Source organism: Lynx canadensis, chromosome D2 (genome assembly GCF_007474595.2).
Source record: "Lynx canadensis isolate LIC74 chromosome D2, mLynCan4.pri.v2, whole genome shotgun sequence".
Lineage (NCBI taxonomy): Eukaryota > Metazoa > Chordata > Mammalia > Carnivora > Felidae > Lynx > Lynx canadensis.
In genome coordinates this window covers 74,137,182-74,151,378 of record NC_044313.2, presented here as the reverse complement: position 1 = coordinate 74,151,378, position 14,197 = coordinate 74,137,182, and the positions used below count along the sequence as shown (strand labels likewise).

The 14,197-nt window shown below is 37.6% G+C and overlaps 1 protein-coding gene across 4 annotated transcripts in view; it reads left to right on the top strand.

The window, feature by feature from the left end:
• Positions 1–14,197, top strand: part of LYST (lysosomal trafficking regulator) — a 180,080-nt gene that overhangs the window by 112,435 nt on the left and 53,448 nt on the right. For all 4 annotated transcript variants that reach the window (XM_030335241.2, XM_032595256.1, XM_030335240.1 and 1 more), the window contains 5 exons: positions 1,333–1,511; positions 3,128–3,334; positions 10,157–10,333; positions 11,346–11,422; positions 11,568–11,756. In XM_030335241.2, coding sequence (XP_030191101.1) covers positions 1,333–1,511; positions 3,128–3,334; positions 10,157–10,333; positions 11,346–11,422; positions 11,568–11,756 — 829 coding nt within the window. The remainder of the gene's footprint in view (positions 1–1,332; positions 1,512–3,127; positions 3,335–10,156; positions 10,334–11,345; positions 11,423–11,567; positions 11,757–14,197) is intronic.

Genomic DNA, 14,197 nt, shown 5'->3' with positions numbered 1-14,197 from the left:
TGAGAAGAGCAAGAACCGCAAGATCATGACCTGAGCAGAAACCAAGAATTCGATGCTTAACCTACTGAGCCACCCAGCACCCCTGTCGCTTTTTTAATAGCCACACCCGCTTTGCTCCCACCTCTACCCCTTCCTTAGTCCCTGGCAACCTCTAATCTCTTCTCCATTTATTTTTTATCATTTCAAGAATTTTACATAAATAGAATCATCCCGTATGTGGCCTTTTAGGTCTGGCTATTTTCACTTAGGGTGATTCTCTGGAGAGTCATCCCGGCTTCTGCACGTATCAGCAGTTTGTTGCTTCTTTGTTTTGCTGAGTAGTTTTCCACAGTACAGACATACTGGAGTTTGCCTAGCCATTCACCTTTTGAAAGACCATCAGGGCTGCTTTCCAGTTTTTAGTTACCACAAATAAAGCCAGCTGCTAGAAACGGTTACATGCAGGTTCTTGTGTGAGTGTAAGTCTCCGTTCTCCTGCAATAAGGGAGGTTGTGTGCTGTGTTTTTGTTAAGAAGCTGCCAAATGTTTCAGAATGACTGTCAAATTTTACATTCCCAGCGGCAATGTATGAGTGATGCGTTTTTCTTCACACCCTTAACCAGTATTTGGAATTGTCACAATTTTTAATTTTCACTATTCTGATAGATGTCTAGTGATACCACATTGTGGTTTCAATTTGCATTTGTCTCTAGGGGCTACTGATTTATGTATTTATTTATAAAACAGAATACCTACAGTAACCACTAAAAAGCCATGCAGAGAGATACCCTCAAAAGCACTATTGATACGTCAAAATGGAATTCAAAAAAAATGTTCAAGTAACCCCCAGAAAACAGGAAGAAGAACACAGTAATTGTTCATCACTAGAAAAGCATAATACATGCAAATAAGGCTCTTCTTCGTAACTTTTCTAATTTGTACTTGGGGCAACCGGATCCCAGGCTAAACTCTGAAATTGTACCATTTTTATCACATGCTCAGATTTAATGGTACAGCACATGCACTGAAATGGCTGTGCACATCCAACTAATGTAAATGTCACGTGGTCATTATGTTTGGTTTGTACAAGAACCTTGGAGCTTTAATAATTTCACAGTTTAAATCATCTTCATTAGTAAAGTAAATATTTAGTTCAGAATTGTATGACTTATGTAGGTTTAAATTTCTACATTGCTTTTGATGAATTTACTTTCTCTAGAGTATTGTATCTTCTACGTCTAATACTCTCGCTGCACATTTATATAGTGACAATGGAATTGGTGATTCCATAGAATATTTTTACCGTTTGTAATGGCTAGTTATCTAATTTTTTATTTTTCCTTTAATTCAAAGAGTTTAATCCAGACATTATTGACATTTTGAGTACTCCAGAAAATGCGACTCAAAGCAAGACCTCAGTTTCCCAGACTGAAATCTCTGAAGAAAATGTTCATCAGGAACAGCCTTCCATTTTCAATCCATTTCAGAAGGAGATAATCACATATCTGGTAGAAGGATTCAAAATATCTATTGTAAGTAAATTAATTGCATGGGACGTGTTCATTTACACAAAAGGAGTAGGTGTTTTATATGTCTGCTTACTCTTGAATTATTATTATTATTATTATTATTATTATGAATTACTAGGAAGGTTATGTCTTGGCTTACACATATCTGACACCTTCACAATTGTATAGAGGATGCTAACAAGTATCAGGCTCCATTCATCACTGACACGCTTAGGTTTCTGTGGGCTACATATGCTCGACCCCAGGGGAAAAATCAGTCTGTACACTTTAGAGATACCGAAAGCCAATCTTATTCTAGTGGAACTCATAAATCATGATTCTGCCAGTCTCTAAATCTAAACTAGATTGGGGTGTCTGCAGGTTTTATTTAGAGCCAAATGATTTACCCGGGGCCCTCAGGAGGGGGTAATTGGAGAGCCAGCTCCAAAACTCAGAATAAATTCTGAAATGTACTGATTCCAGTTTTTTTGTTTTTTTTTTTTTAGCGTTTATTTTTGAGACAGAGAGGGACAGAGCATGAACAGGGGAGGGTCAGAGAGAGAGGGAGACACAGAATCTGAAACAGGCTCTGGGCTCTGAGCTGTCAGCACAGGGCCTGACGCAGGGCTCGAACTCACAGGCTGTGAGATCATGACCCGAGCTGAAGTCGGACACTCAACCGACTGAGCCACCCAGGCACCCCCTGATTCCAGTTTTAAACCAGATAGAGGAGATTTGATCAGGATCAGGTTAGCCTCCAATGGGCCACAGTTGAAGCAGCTTGTCTGGTTATTTGTCAAGGAACATTGATGGTCATATTGATGGTCAGTTTATATGTAGTTGTCAGTTTGCGACCGTTTTACTCAGTATTTTAATATTCTTTATAATGAATCTTTCTCTTTCATATTGTAAAATCAGTCAATCTATTGTTCTTTTGATGGTTCTTTTTTTTTTTTTTAACTTCTAAGCCCTAGGTAATTTAAATGACTTTAGCTTCTTAATCCATCTCTCTCTTTTTTTAAAAAATACAAGTGATATAAAATTTCCTATTTTAACCATTCTTAAAGGTATAATTCATTAGTGTTAAGTGCATTCACATTGTTGTGCAATTATTACCACTGTCCATCTCCGAAACTTTTTTATTTATCCCAAACTGCTCTGTACCCATTAAACAACAGCTCCTCATAACCCCTCCCCCAGCCCCTGATAACGACTGTTAAACTTTCTGTTTCTATGAATTTAACTTTCTAGACACCTCATATAAGTTACAATATTTCAGACAATATTTGTCCTTTTGTGTGTGGCTATTTCATTTAGCGTGGTATTTTCAAGTTCATGTTGAAGCATGTGTCAGAATTTCATTCCTTTTTAAGGCTTAATAATATTCATTCTATGTCTATATTACATTTTGTTTATCCATTCATCCATCGGTGGGCATTTGGATTGTTTCCACCTCTTGGCTGTTTTGAGCACTGCTGTTATAAATGTTAGTATAACCACCCGTTTGTAGGGATGTATGTGTCATTCTAATTTTGAATACTAAAAAAAAACATGTCCCATAATCTTCTTTAGGGCTCTGAGAGGTTAGTATATTATTGCTTAGGAAGTCTGATCCTAATGCATTCTTGTTTTGCTTGAAGGGTTCAGGTAGAACCAGTGGTTCCAAGCAGCAGTGGACTAAAATCTTATGGTCTTGTAAGGAAACCTTCAGAATGCAGCTTGGCCGACTCCTGGTCCATATTGTGTCACCAGCCCACTCTTCTCAAGAGAGAAAGCAAATTTTCGAGATAGTTCGTGAACCAAATCATCAGGAAATACTGCGAGACTGTCTTAGTCCATCCCTGCAAGTAAGTTATCTCAGTACTTCGTAAGTAAAAACTAGCGGTGAAATAGGGGCGCCTGGGTGGCTCAGTCGGTTGAGTGTCCAACTTCTGCTCAGGTCATGATCTCGTGGGCTGTGACCCACGTCAGGCTCTGTGCTGACAGCTCAGAGCCTGGAGCCTGCTTAGGATTCTGTGTCTCCCTCTCTCTTCCCCTCCCCTGCTCATGTTCTGTCTGTCTGTCTCTCTCTCTCTCTCTGTCTCTCAAAAAATAAATAAACATTAAAAAAAACCATAGTAGTGAAATATAAAATTGTTCAAAACAAGAACTGACATTAAACTATTTTCATGCCTAGGGGCGCCTGGGTGGCGCAGTCGGTTACGCGTCCGACTTCAGCCAGGTCACGAACTCGCGGTCCGTGAGTTCGAGCCCCGCGTCAGGCTCTGGGCTGATGGCTCAGAGCCTGGAGCCTGTTTCCGATTCTGTGTCTCCCTCTCTCTCTGCCCCTCCCCCGTTCATGCTCTGTCTCTCTCTGTCCCAAAAATAAATAAACGTTGAAAAAAAAATTAAAAAAAAAAAAAAAAACAAAAACTATTTTCATGCCTAAATATGGTTTTCTTACCAAATAAGTATCACCTGAGATCTTTCTTCAGCTACTCTATGCCAAACTTAGACTGACCTCCCTGTTTCTTTCCCATTCCTTATTCCAGTGCCTAAATTAAGAAATTCTGTATCTAAGCTCTTAAAAGGTGCTTTGTGGTTTGTTACTAAATCTTCAAATGTTTTCTTTGTGTTCTCTTTTTAAAAGCATTATATTATCCATGAAACATCTAAATGGAGTAGCTCAAACAATAGTATATATGGTATATTTCCAAAAATACTTGCAGCAAGTTAAAATTTTTAAAAATGTGTTGATCATTTGGAATGATCAAAATTGACATACTTAAAAGAATTTCAGTCTATAAATTCTAACACTTAAAGAGTGATAGATGGAGAGTTTAAATGGTACAACCATTTTAAAGAGCTGTTCAGCAGTTTCTTATAAAATTAAACATACATTTAACCTGTGACCCTAAAATTTCATTTTTAGATATTTATCTAAGAGAAATTAAAACATATGTCCATAAAAAGACTTGTATAAGAATATTCATGTCAGCCTTTTTACTAAAAGCCGCAAACTTGTCAATCAACAAGAGAATGTATAACCAAATTGTGATATATTTATATAAAAGACTTTATACAGCAATAAGAAGAAACCAACTACGGATACACCTACCATTATGAATGAAGCTCAAAGACATTGTATGGACTAAGAGGACAAGCAAATACAAAAAAGCCCACATTTCTGTGATTCTGTTCATATGAAGTCCAAGAACAGGCAAAATGAAGATAATGTGACAGAATTCAGGACAGTAGTTGTGTCTGTCAGGAAGGGGGAGGGAGAATGAGTTGATTGGAAAGAGGCATTAGGAGACTTTCTGGGGCAATAAAAATGTACTATATCTTATTTGGGGTGGTGGTTAAATGGATGTATGCAGTTGTCAAAACTCGGAAATGAACACTTAATATCTGTATGCTTTACTGTATTAAATTGTACACCTATAAATACAGTAATCGATGCTACATACAGACAGGTATCCCTTTTACTACCTGGGAAACTCATATATCAAGAACCAAAAGGTTATAGTTTTGAAGTGGTGCTTTTACCTGTTCTTTCTAATGCTAAGATTCTCTCACATGCCCTCAGGGCATTGTCTTCCCTCTCCCAAGGCAAAAGCACATCCAGTCCACAGTCTCCTTCAGTGGAGAATTCGCAGTGATGTTCCTTTAAGCCTTCTTTATGCTCCACAGAGTTACCATCCATCAAAACACAGCCTGGGTGTTGACAGTCCTCCTTCCCCCACCCCCATTCCCCTTTTCTGTTACATCATCTCTGTCAGTGGTGTCTTTATGAAGTTCAGCTTGGAACCACGGTTGAGTTTTTCCTCTCCCTTGAATCCATTTCATCACCAAGACCAGTCATTTATTTAGTTGTGTCTTTAACTTAATTTTCTTCCCGCTTCATCCTAATTCAAACTTTCACCTCTTGTGCTCCGATCCTTACAATAACCTCCTGTCCACCTCAAGACCACATTATTTTACCTGGTTTTTAAGTTTATTATGGAAACTTTCAAACATACCTAAAAGTTGGGAGAAATCAGAGACCCACATGACCATTACCGAGCTTTAATTTTTCATTGTAGTGCTTTGAAATAAATTTCAGGTATCAAATCATTTCACCTGTGAATACCTTTACCTTTACATCTCTGATTGATAAGGACTTTTAAAAAATTTATCACACTCAAGGGGCGCCTGGGTGGGTCAGTTGGTTAAGTGTCCGACTTCTGCTCAGGCCATGATCTTGCGGTTCGTGAGTTCGAGCCCCACTTCGGGCTTGGTGCTGACAGCTCAGAGCCTGGAGCCTGCTTCGGATTCTGTGTCTCCCTCTCTCTCTCTGCCCCTACCCCCCTCCCAAAATAAAAAAACATTAAAAAATTTTTTTTTTAATTTATCACATCCGATAATCCATTCTAACAGTAATCTAATCGAATAATCTAATACTCAGTGATTAAATTTTCCCAATTTTCTTAGAATTTTTGTAATAGTTTGCTGGATTATGGATCCAGACAAGGCCAGCCCACATAAAGTATTTGTTTGAAGTATGTTAAATCTTTTTAAGCCATGGTGATTACCCTCCCCAACCATTTTTTAAAATGTCATTTATGTGTTAATGAAACTGGGTCATTTTTGTAGAATTTCCCATATTCTGGATTTAGCTGATTGTATCCTTTAGGATACCGGTTTAGAGGCTTGACTAGATTCCTGCTCTTGATTTCATATTTGGTTTTGTGTTTGTTTTTTTAAAAGACTACTTTATTAAGAGTACTTTGCATTTTCCATTACAGCATAGCAGGAGACAGAGAATGTCTAGTTGCCCTGGTTTTCCAGACGTTGTCAGCCTGATCCATTCATTATAAAGTTCACCCTCAATCTTTAACCCAATAGTTTTAGCTGCCACTGATGATCGTTGCCAAGATCCACTTTTCTGTTAGGAGTTGTAAAATCGTGATCTCTCAGGGTTTCTCATTCCACCAGCATCTCTTAGCACTAATTCTTCTGTAGGGAGGGATATTCTCTTATCATCTATTTGGCGACCCCAAAATGTAGTCTGTCGGAAGGGCCAGGTAAAAGCTTGTTTCTTTTCCCTGTTTATTAATTTTTAGAATAATGAGTTGGTGCCCTAACAAGCTCCAGTTTTTGTCTTTGTTTTTATTTTTGAGGTGCCATTATGAAATCAGGTATTTTTCATACATGTTATGAGTAGTTTCAAACCTTTCCAGTTATTATTCCATTTGATATTCAAATTAACACCTCTGTAGATTCAAGTTGTTGTGTTCTTTTAACATAGCCTTTTCAATTTTTATCAAGTCAATGCGATTAACTTCTTTGCTTTCTGGAACACAAGAATGTCCTGACTCATCTTGCACATTCCTTCCCAGATCTGGAAGCAGACTTCTCCCCAAGAAGCCTCTGTTTCCTTTTCATGAGATAATGGCATTTAGAAATAACAAATCTAGGGGTACCTGGGTGGCTCAGTCAGTTAAGTATCTGGCTTCTGCTCAAGTCATGATCTCACTGTTCATGAGTTGGAGCCCCATGTCGTGCTCTGTGCTGACAGCTCAGAGCCTGGAGCCTGCTTTTGATTCTGTGTCTCCCTCTCTCTCTACCCCTTCCCAGCTCATGTTCTGTCTCTCTCTGTCTCAGAAATAAATAAACATTAAGGAAGAAAAAAAAAAGAATAACATTAAAAATGTTTTAGAAATTACAAATCTGGGGACTAAGTACCTTCATTTCTGCTTGGTTGTCATTTCTTCTCAGCTAGGACAAAGCTAGGAAATACATACCTTTTTAGAAAGAAAAATGAATCATGAGTTCATACTGATATTTTCACATTTTCTTGAATTTCATATTTGTATTTCCTTTTATTAATGTGGATACTCTTGATTCCTGAGGCCATCAGGATACTTACTTGCTCTATCTTTTTTGCTCTGTATATATAACGTTTTCAAAATAAGATGACCAACATTATCACTAATAACAAGCCCAGTGAATGCAGATTAAGAATTCTTCATGATTCTCTTGTCCTTAGTGTACCATGAAAATACGGTATTGTAAAAGCACTTCAAATAATTTTCTCTATTCGATTATGCCACCAACTTCACCTAACTAGTGATGTTCTTTTTTTTCCCATTGGTTTTCTATTTTTAGGGATTCCATTGGGTTTTATTTGTTCAACTTCGTTTTTAATTATGTGAAATGTCTATCTGGTTCCAAAATCAAAGCTGAAACATGGCACATTCAGAGAGGGTGTACACACAGACACGGTGTATATATTATCCCCCCTTCTCAACACAAAGAAAGATAGCGAACTATGCACACTCTTCTGCCCTTTAAACAATACCTCACAGAGATCATTTCATAACAGTGTTTAGGGACCTTCTTGTGCCTTTTAGAGCTGCCTACAAGCTCCATTTGGAATTTGCTTGATTTTTAAAGCCCAACGCCTCTCTCCTGTTGTTATTACTTGAGTCTGATTAATTCCTCAGTCTGTAGCTCCTCCTCTTTTAATATCAGCTCATCTTTGTCTCTTGTAACCTCTGCCCATCCTATGTATCCTTACTGACATGCTGCTCTATTCGTGCTGTCCGCTCAGCATGAAGGACCTTCCCTCCTCTCCTTGTCCCTATATACCCGTCTGTCAATTTCTCCATATGCCCGTCGCCCTTGCCCCACCTTCAAAATCTTCCCCCCTTTCTTCAGTCCATTCAGAGCTCTTCCTTCTTAGACACATCCCTGAAAATTTTATTTCACACATTTTAGTGTTTTATTATTTTCTAAGGATTTGTGTTTAATAGATTCATTTCCTTAAATCAGTATTTTGAGGGCTGAAAACAAGATTTTTCCTTTTTTGCATCCATCCCTAATAACACCTTTTCTAGACCCAGGAACTACAATCAATAAATTATTGATCAGGTGTTAGCATGAGATTCTAGAAACACCTTAAGTGTCTAAGAAAATTATGTGGTTTTTTTGGATATTCAGGATGAATAAAAACATTTTTTATAGTTTTTCAAGGTGATTTGAGAGTGTCAATGAATACTGAACTAAACTATTTTTATTTAAAAAAAATTTTTTTAATGTTTATTTATTTTTGAGACAGGGAGAGACAGAGCATAAATAGGGGAGGGGCAGAGAGAGAGGGAAACACAGAACCTGAAACAGGCTCCAGGCTCTGAGCTGTCAGCACAGAGCCCGACGCAGGGCTCGAACTCACGGACCGTGAGATCATGACCTGAGCCGAAATCCGACGCTTAACCGACCGAGCCACCCGGGTGCCCCGAACTAAACTATTTTTAGATTACATGAAGAGCATTACCTTTAAGACACACATATGAAAATAGTCTAGCCATTTACTATTTCTCTTTATTTGCCAACTCTTCTGGCCTCTTACTCGTAGAGTGTCTGTTCTTTTTTCTCTTTTGGTCAGGTAGCAGCTGTCTCCTGACTAAATTAAAATGTTGCATTAAAATGAGCTTTGCTATTTCCATCATCGCATATGTTCATCTTATGTTTTTTGGGAAATGACACGATGCGATTCAGTGTGTTAATTTAAATATCACCCACAATGTAAGAGTTCTCAAGTTCATTTGTTGACATTTAATACTGTTCACAGTTTAAAATGTCATAAAGCCAAATGTAGTGGTATTTGTATCAGTGCAAATTTGTAAAAAGTAAAATTCTGCGTGTTTCACTTGTTGGTATAATTAATGTTGAAATAACACATAGTGTACACATAACAGTTAGGTGTAAGATCTATAGCATGGAAGGCCACTTAAAATAGGTGTAGGTTTACGAAAGACAGTTGTCATTACCTTGAGTAACATTCTCTTTTCGGTTATAGGGCAGTTCATAAAAGACTGGCCTAGATCAACCCTTCTCTAGACATGCACAGACCACTGAGTGCTGAGGTCTCACTGGTTTTAGAGTTTTTCACCTTTGTGTCCCTTAGGGAGTAATGAGTACTTACAAGCTAATCCAAAAACGGGTTTTGTTCTGGAAGTTTCACCAACTTCTGTTCTACCAACCAGAAATCAAAAGAGAAAGAATGAATAAGCATAATTCTCTTACCTGAAGGTTCAGAGGAGAGTTTCCCTTCCAGTTCATTTTTTTTCTCTGAGAACTAAGAAATATTTTCCTTTATCCCAAGATTATTTCCTATATTTCTTTAGCAAATCCCCTCCAAAAAATTTTCCCCCAAAGCTCATTTGCTTGTTTTTCTTTTCCTTCTTTTCTTACTTTCCTTCTTTTCTTTTTCTTTCTTTTTTCTTTTACCTTTTACAATGAAAATTTTCAAATATCATAAGAAAAATGGAGCATAGTATAATGAGTATTAATATATAGCCATCACTTAGATTTAACAATTGGTAGTATTTTTATCATATTGACATCATTTCTGTTTTGAAGTATTTTAAAGTAAATTACAGAAATCTTTTTCAAAAGACATTTTCTTACATAACCATAACATCATCGTACCTAACAAAATTAGTTTACACCCTCATGTCATCATATTTTCAATGCATAACCAAATTTTTTCAATTGTCCCCAACATGTCTCTTGCAGCTTCTTTATTCAAACCCAATGCCACCAAATAAATCTAGTATATAATTTAACTTAACCACTATGAAACAATTTAAATGTAAGAAATAAAAATACTGTATGACTTAAAAAAGTGTTTCTTTTTCTTAAAGCATGGAGCCAAGTTAGTTTTGTATTTGTCAGAGTTGATACATAATCACCAAGATGAATTGACTGAAGAAGAACTAGGCTCAGCGGAATTGCTTATGAATGCTCTAAAACTGTGTGGTCATAAGTATCTCCCTCCCAGTGCAACAACAAAAGCAGACCTTATCAAAATGATCAAAGAGGTGAGTCAGTGAAATCATAAGACCCGGTTTTCTTTTTTTTTTTTTTTTTTTTAAAATTTTTTTTTTTTCAACGTTTATTTATTTTTCGGACAGAGAGAGACAGAGCATGAACGGGGGAGGGGCAGAGAGAGAGGGAGACACAGAATCGGAAACAGGCTCCAGGCTCTGAGCCATCAGCCCAGAGCCCGACGCGGGGCTCGAACTCCCGGACCGCGAGATCGTGACCTGGCTGAAGTCGGACGCTTAACCGACTGCGCCACCCAGGCGCCCCAAGACCCGGTTTTCTAAGGAGATCCCATTGAATGTAGTTGAAGAGTGAAAGATTTTTTTATTGTGGAATATCATTTATGATGAATTTTATTGAAATGATGTTTTTTTTTTTTATTATGAGAGAATAAATAGGCTATTGCAAGGAGTGTTTTATCCTCTGTTGTCATCCTCATCCCTTTTCGGTAGCTTTCGGTGAAGGAAAGATTTTTATAGTGACGAGCAAGTTGAAGCATCCGCCTCGAAACAAATAAGGAAGCAAGCACCTGGGCATTAGGTCTGGCAGCCCATTTAATTCTCCCACCCCAATATCTGTGCCCCAGATTGTGTAGAAGCAAAGGGAAATTATAAAATTATTTTTGTGGCTATTGTATTTTAATATTCTGGTCTCCTGGGGACATTATTTTTTTCCTTTATTAACTTGGTTTTAAAATTAGTTTGTTGGGGGGCACCTGGATGGCTCCATCGGTTGGGTATCCGACTTCGGCTCAGGTCATAATCTCGGCAGTTCGTGGGTTCGAGCCCCGCATCAGGCTCTGTGCTGACAGAGCCTGGAACCTACTTCGGACTCTGTGTCTCCCTCTCTCTCTCTCCTCCCCCCCCCCCCGCCCCTCCCCTGCTCATGCTCTCTCAAAAATAAACATTAAAAAATAAAATAAAATGAAATTAGTTTGTTGGCCTTTGTGCCAGTGTTAAATGATAAACAATTAGTTTTATATTGCATATTATTATCCAAATCTTTTAGGAACAAAAGAAATATGAAACTGAAGAAGGTACGAATAAAGACACCTGGCAGAAAACAGTTAACAATAACCAACAAAGGTAGGATTTTATGTGTTCTAAAAGTCATGCCTTTCTGAATCCACTAGATTTCACACATACTTTTAGTTTTCAAGTATCATGCTTCCATAGCTCCTTAACGTCCCACTTAGGCTTCACTTACGAGCAGCCTTGCTTGTTTATTTAGTCTCTTTCAGCGTCTGGATTCAAAATCAAAGGATATATCTAAGATCGCGGCAGATATCACCCAGGCAGTATCTCTGTCCCAGGGAATTGAGAGGAAAAAGGTGATCCAGCATATCAGAGGCATGTACAAGGTAGATCTGAGTGCCAGCAGACACTGGCAGGAGCTTATCCAACAGCTGACGCATGATAGGTAAGCAGAGTGGGCCTTTGTTGTTTTCTATGGTGATGGCAGACACTATTTCCATTTCAGAATAAACGTTCACAGCATTATTTCATTAGTTGAAATATTTTCTGTTTAATCACTTGTGATTTCTTTCATCATGAAATAATGAAATCTATATATAATCCTGTAAGAATCTTTTTTTTTTTTTTTTAATTCTTAGGGACAAGGTGGGGGCGGGTGGGCAGGGATACTGAGAAAGCGAGGCATTAGCTCTTCCAGATGATAAAATCTATATGTTGACTTTAATTTTAAAATATAACCTTTGCAGAAGAATAGAGAAATCACTGAAACAGGATAGTTGGGAAATAGATCTTTTTCTAGGTAAGACTTTAATAATAAAACTTAGAAGATGCATCACAGATCCTGAAAAGAGGAAAATTAAGGTGTTGTCTAAATTTGGTTAAGATAACTGGTTAGCATGACTTGGAGTGCTAAAATGGACTAAACATTATACACTAAAGAAAATTCCAGGTGAGCAAAAGAATTAAATTCATTAAGTTTATAAAGTGGAAGAAAATGGGGCATTTATCAACTCCAATACATGGATAACTTTTTAAGCTCAAACACAATAGAACAAACTACCAAGAAGAAACAAATAGATTTGAGGGGCACCTGGGTGGCTGAGTCAGTTAAATGACCAACTTCAGCTCAGGTCATGATCTCAAGGTCCGTGAGTTTGAGCCCCGCATCGGGCTCTGTGCTGACAGCTCAGAGCCTGGAGCTTGCTTTGGATTCTGTGTCCCCCTTCTCTCTCTCCCCCTCCCCCGCTCATGCTCTATTTCACTCTGTCTCTCAAAAATAAATAAATGTTAAAAAAAAAAAAGAAATAGATTTGAGCTTTAATTTTTTCCAGTGTATTTAATAACTATAACAACAGCAACAAAACGAAAATTTATTTTCAGCAAATCAGAATTAACTTTTTTTTTTACTTTTTTGTAAGTTTATTTATTTTAAGAGAGAGAGAGAGCACAGAAGGGGCAGAGAGAGAGGGAGAGAGAGAGAATCCCAAGCAGGCTCCACACTGTTAGCGCAGAGCCTGATGTGGGGCTCGAAACACACGAGCCATGAGAGCGTGACCTGAGCTGAAGTTGGATGTTTAACTTACAGAGCCATCCAAGTACCCCCACGGAGTTAATATTTTTATGGTTTTAAAAACTCATGCCAACTTAAAAGTAAATTGTAAGATCTGAAAAGTTTGAGCAAAAGATGTGATTACACTTTTCTACATAAGACAAATAGAATTAATAAACAGGAAAATATTCCATGTGGCCAGAGACTAATTTGATTTTTTAAAACCTTGCCATATTTTACCTTTTCTGTTATAAAGTTTTTTAGGTGCTAATACCCAGAGCAGGAAGAAATGTATATCGTAGCCCATGGTCAGAGGTCCGGTGGCTTTGCACACTTTGACAGCGTGTATCAGGAATCCTGTAACCATTTTATTTCTAGCTTCAGTTATCCTATTTTGGTGATTCTGTCCTAAGGAAAATATTCAAAATATATAAAGGCAGTAAATGTAAAGGTTTTCATCTCTGCATTGTTTATGCTAGTGAATGACCTGGAAACAAGTATATAATAATGGTAAAATTGCTAAATACATTATGATGCACCCCCTCCATGCATTAGTCAGCCATTTTCAATGGTGACAATAAAGATTGAAGTATGTCCAGTGAAAGAAGAAAGGGTATAGAAATGTATATATGTAATAATTATAACTGCAATTTTTAAAAATGAAAAAAAATAATTTCTACCACAAAGTGGTATGTTCAGGGTAGTAGGATTAAGGGTGATTTTTTTTTTCTATTATCTATTTCTGAAAATATATTCAATACGGTTCTCTATTTTTTCATTTAAAATATTAACTTATTTTGAGGGCGACTGGGTAGCTCAGTTGGTTAAGTGTCCAACTCATGATTTGGGGTCAGGTCATGATCTCACAGTTTGCAAGCTCACGCCCCACATTGGGTCTGCACTGACAGTGCGAAGCCTGCTTAGGATTCCCTCTCTCTCTGTCTCTGTCTGTCTGTCTGTCTCTCTCTCTCTCTCTCTCTCTCTCTGCCCCTCCCCCACTCGCATATGCACCCAAGTGCACTCTCTCAAAATAATTAAGCATTTTTTATTAAAAATTAAAATAAAATATTAACTTTTTTTAAACATCTTAAGAAATATGGCTTGTACTACAAAAATGAACCAATTTATTTGTTAGATAGTAGGCAAAATGGGAAATATAGAAACTTAACTTGGAAATGGATTTTTTTCTTTAGCCATATTAAGTCCAATGTATTGCTAAAGCATACATGTTGCTAAAGCAGAGTAGTCATGATATATCTTTTTAAAAATTTATGAGGAGCAAGAAACTAGTGGCAGAGTGTGCCTCCAGGCGGGGACTAGAAGGCCGGGGTTCAGGA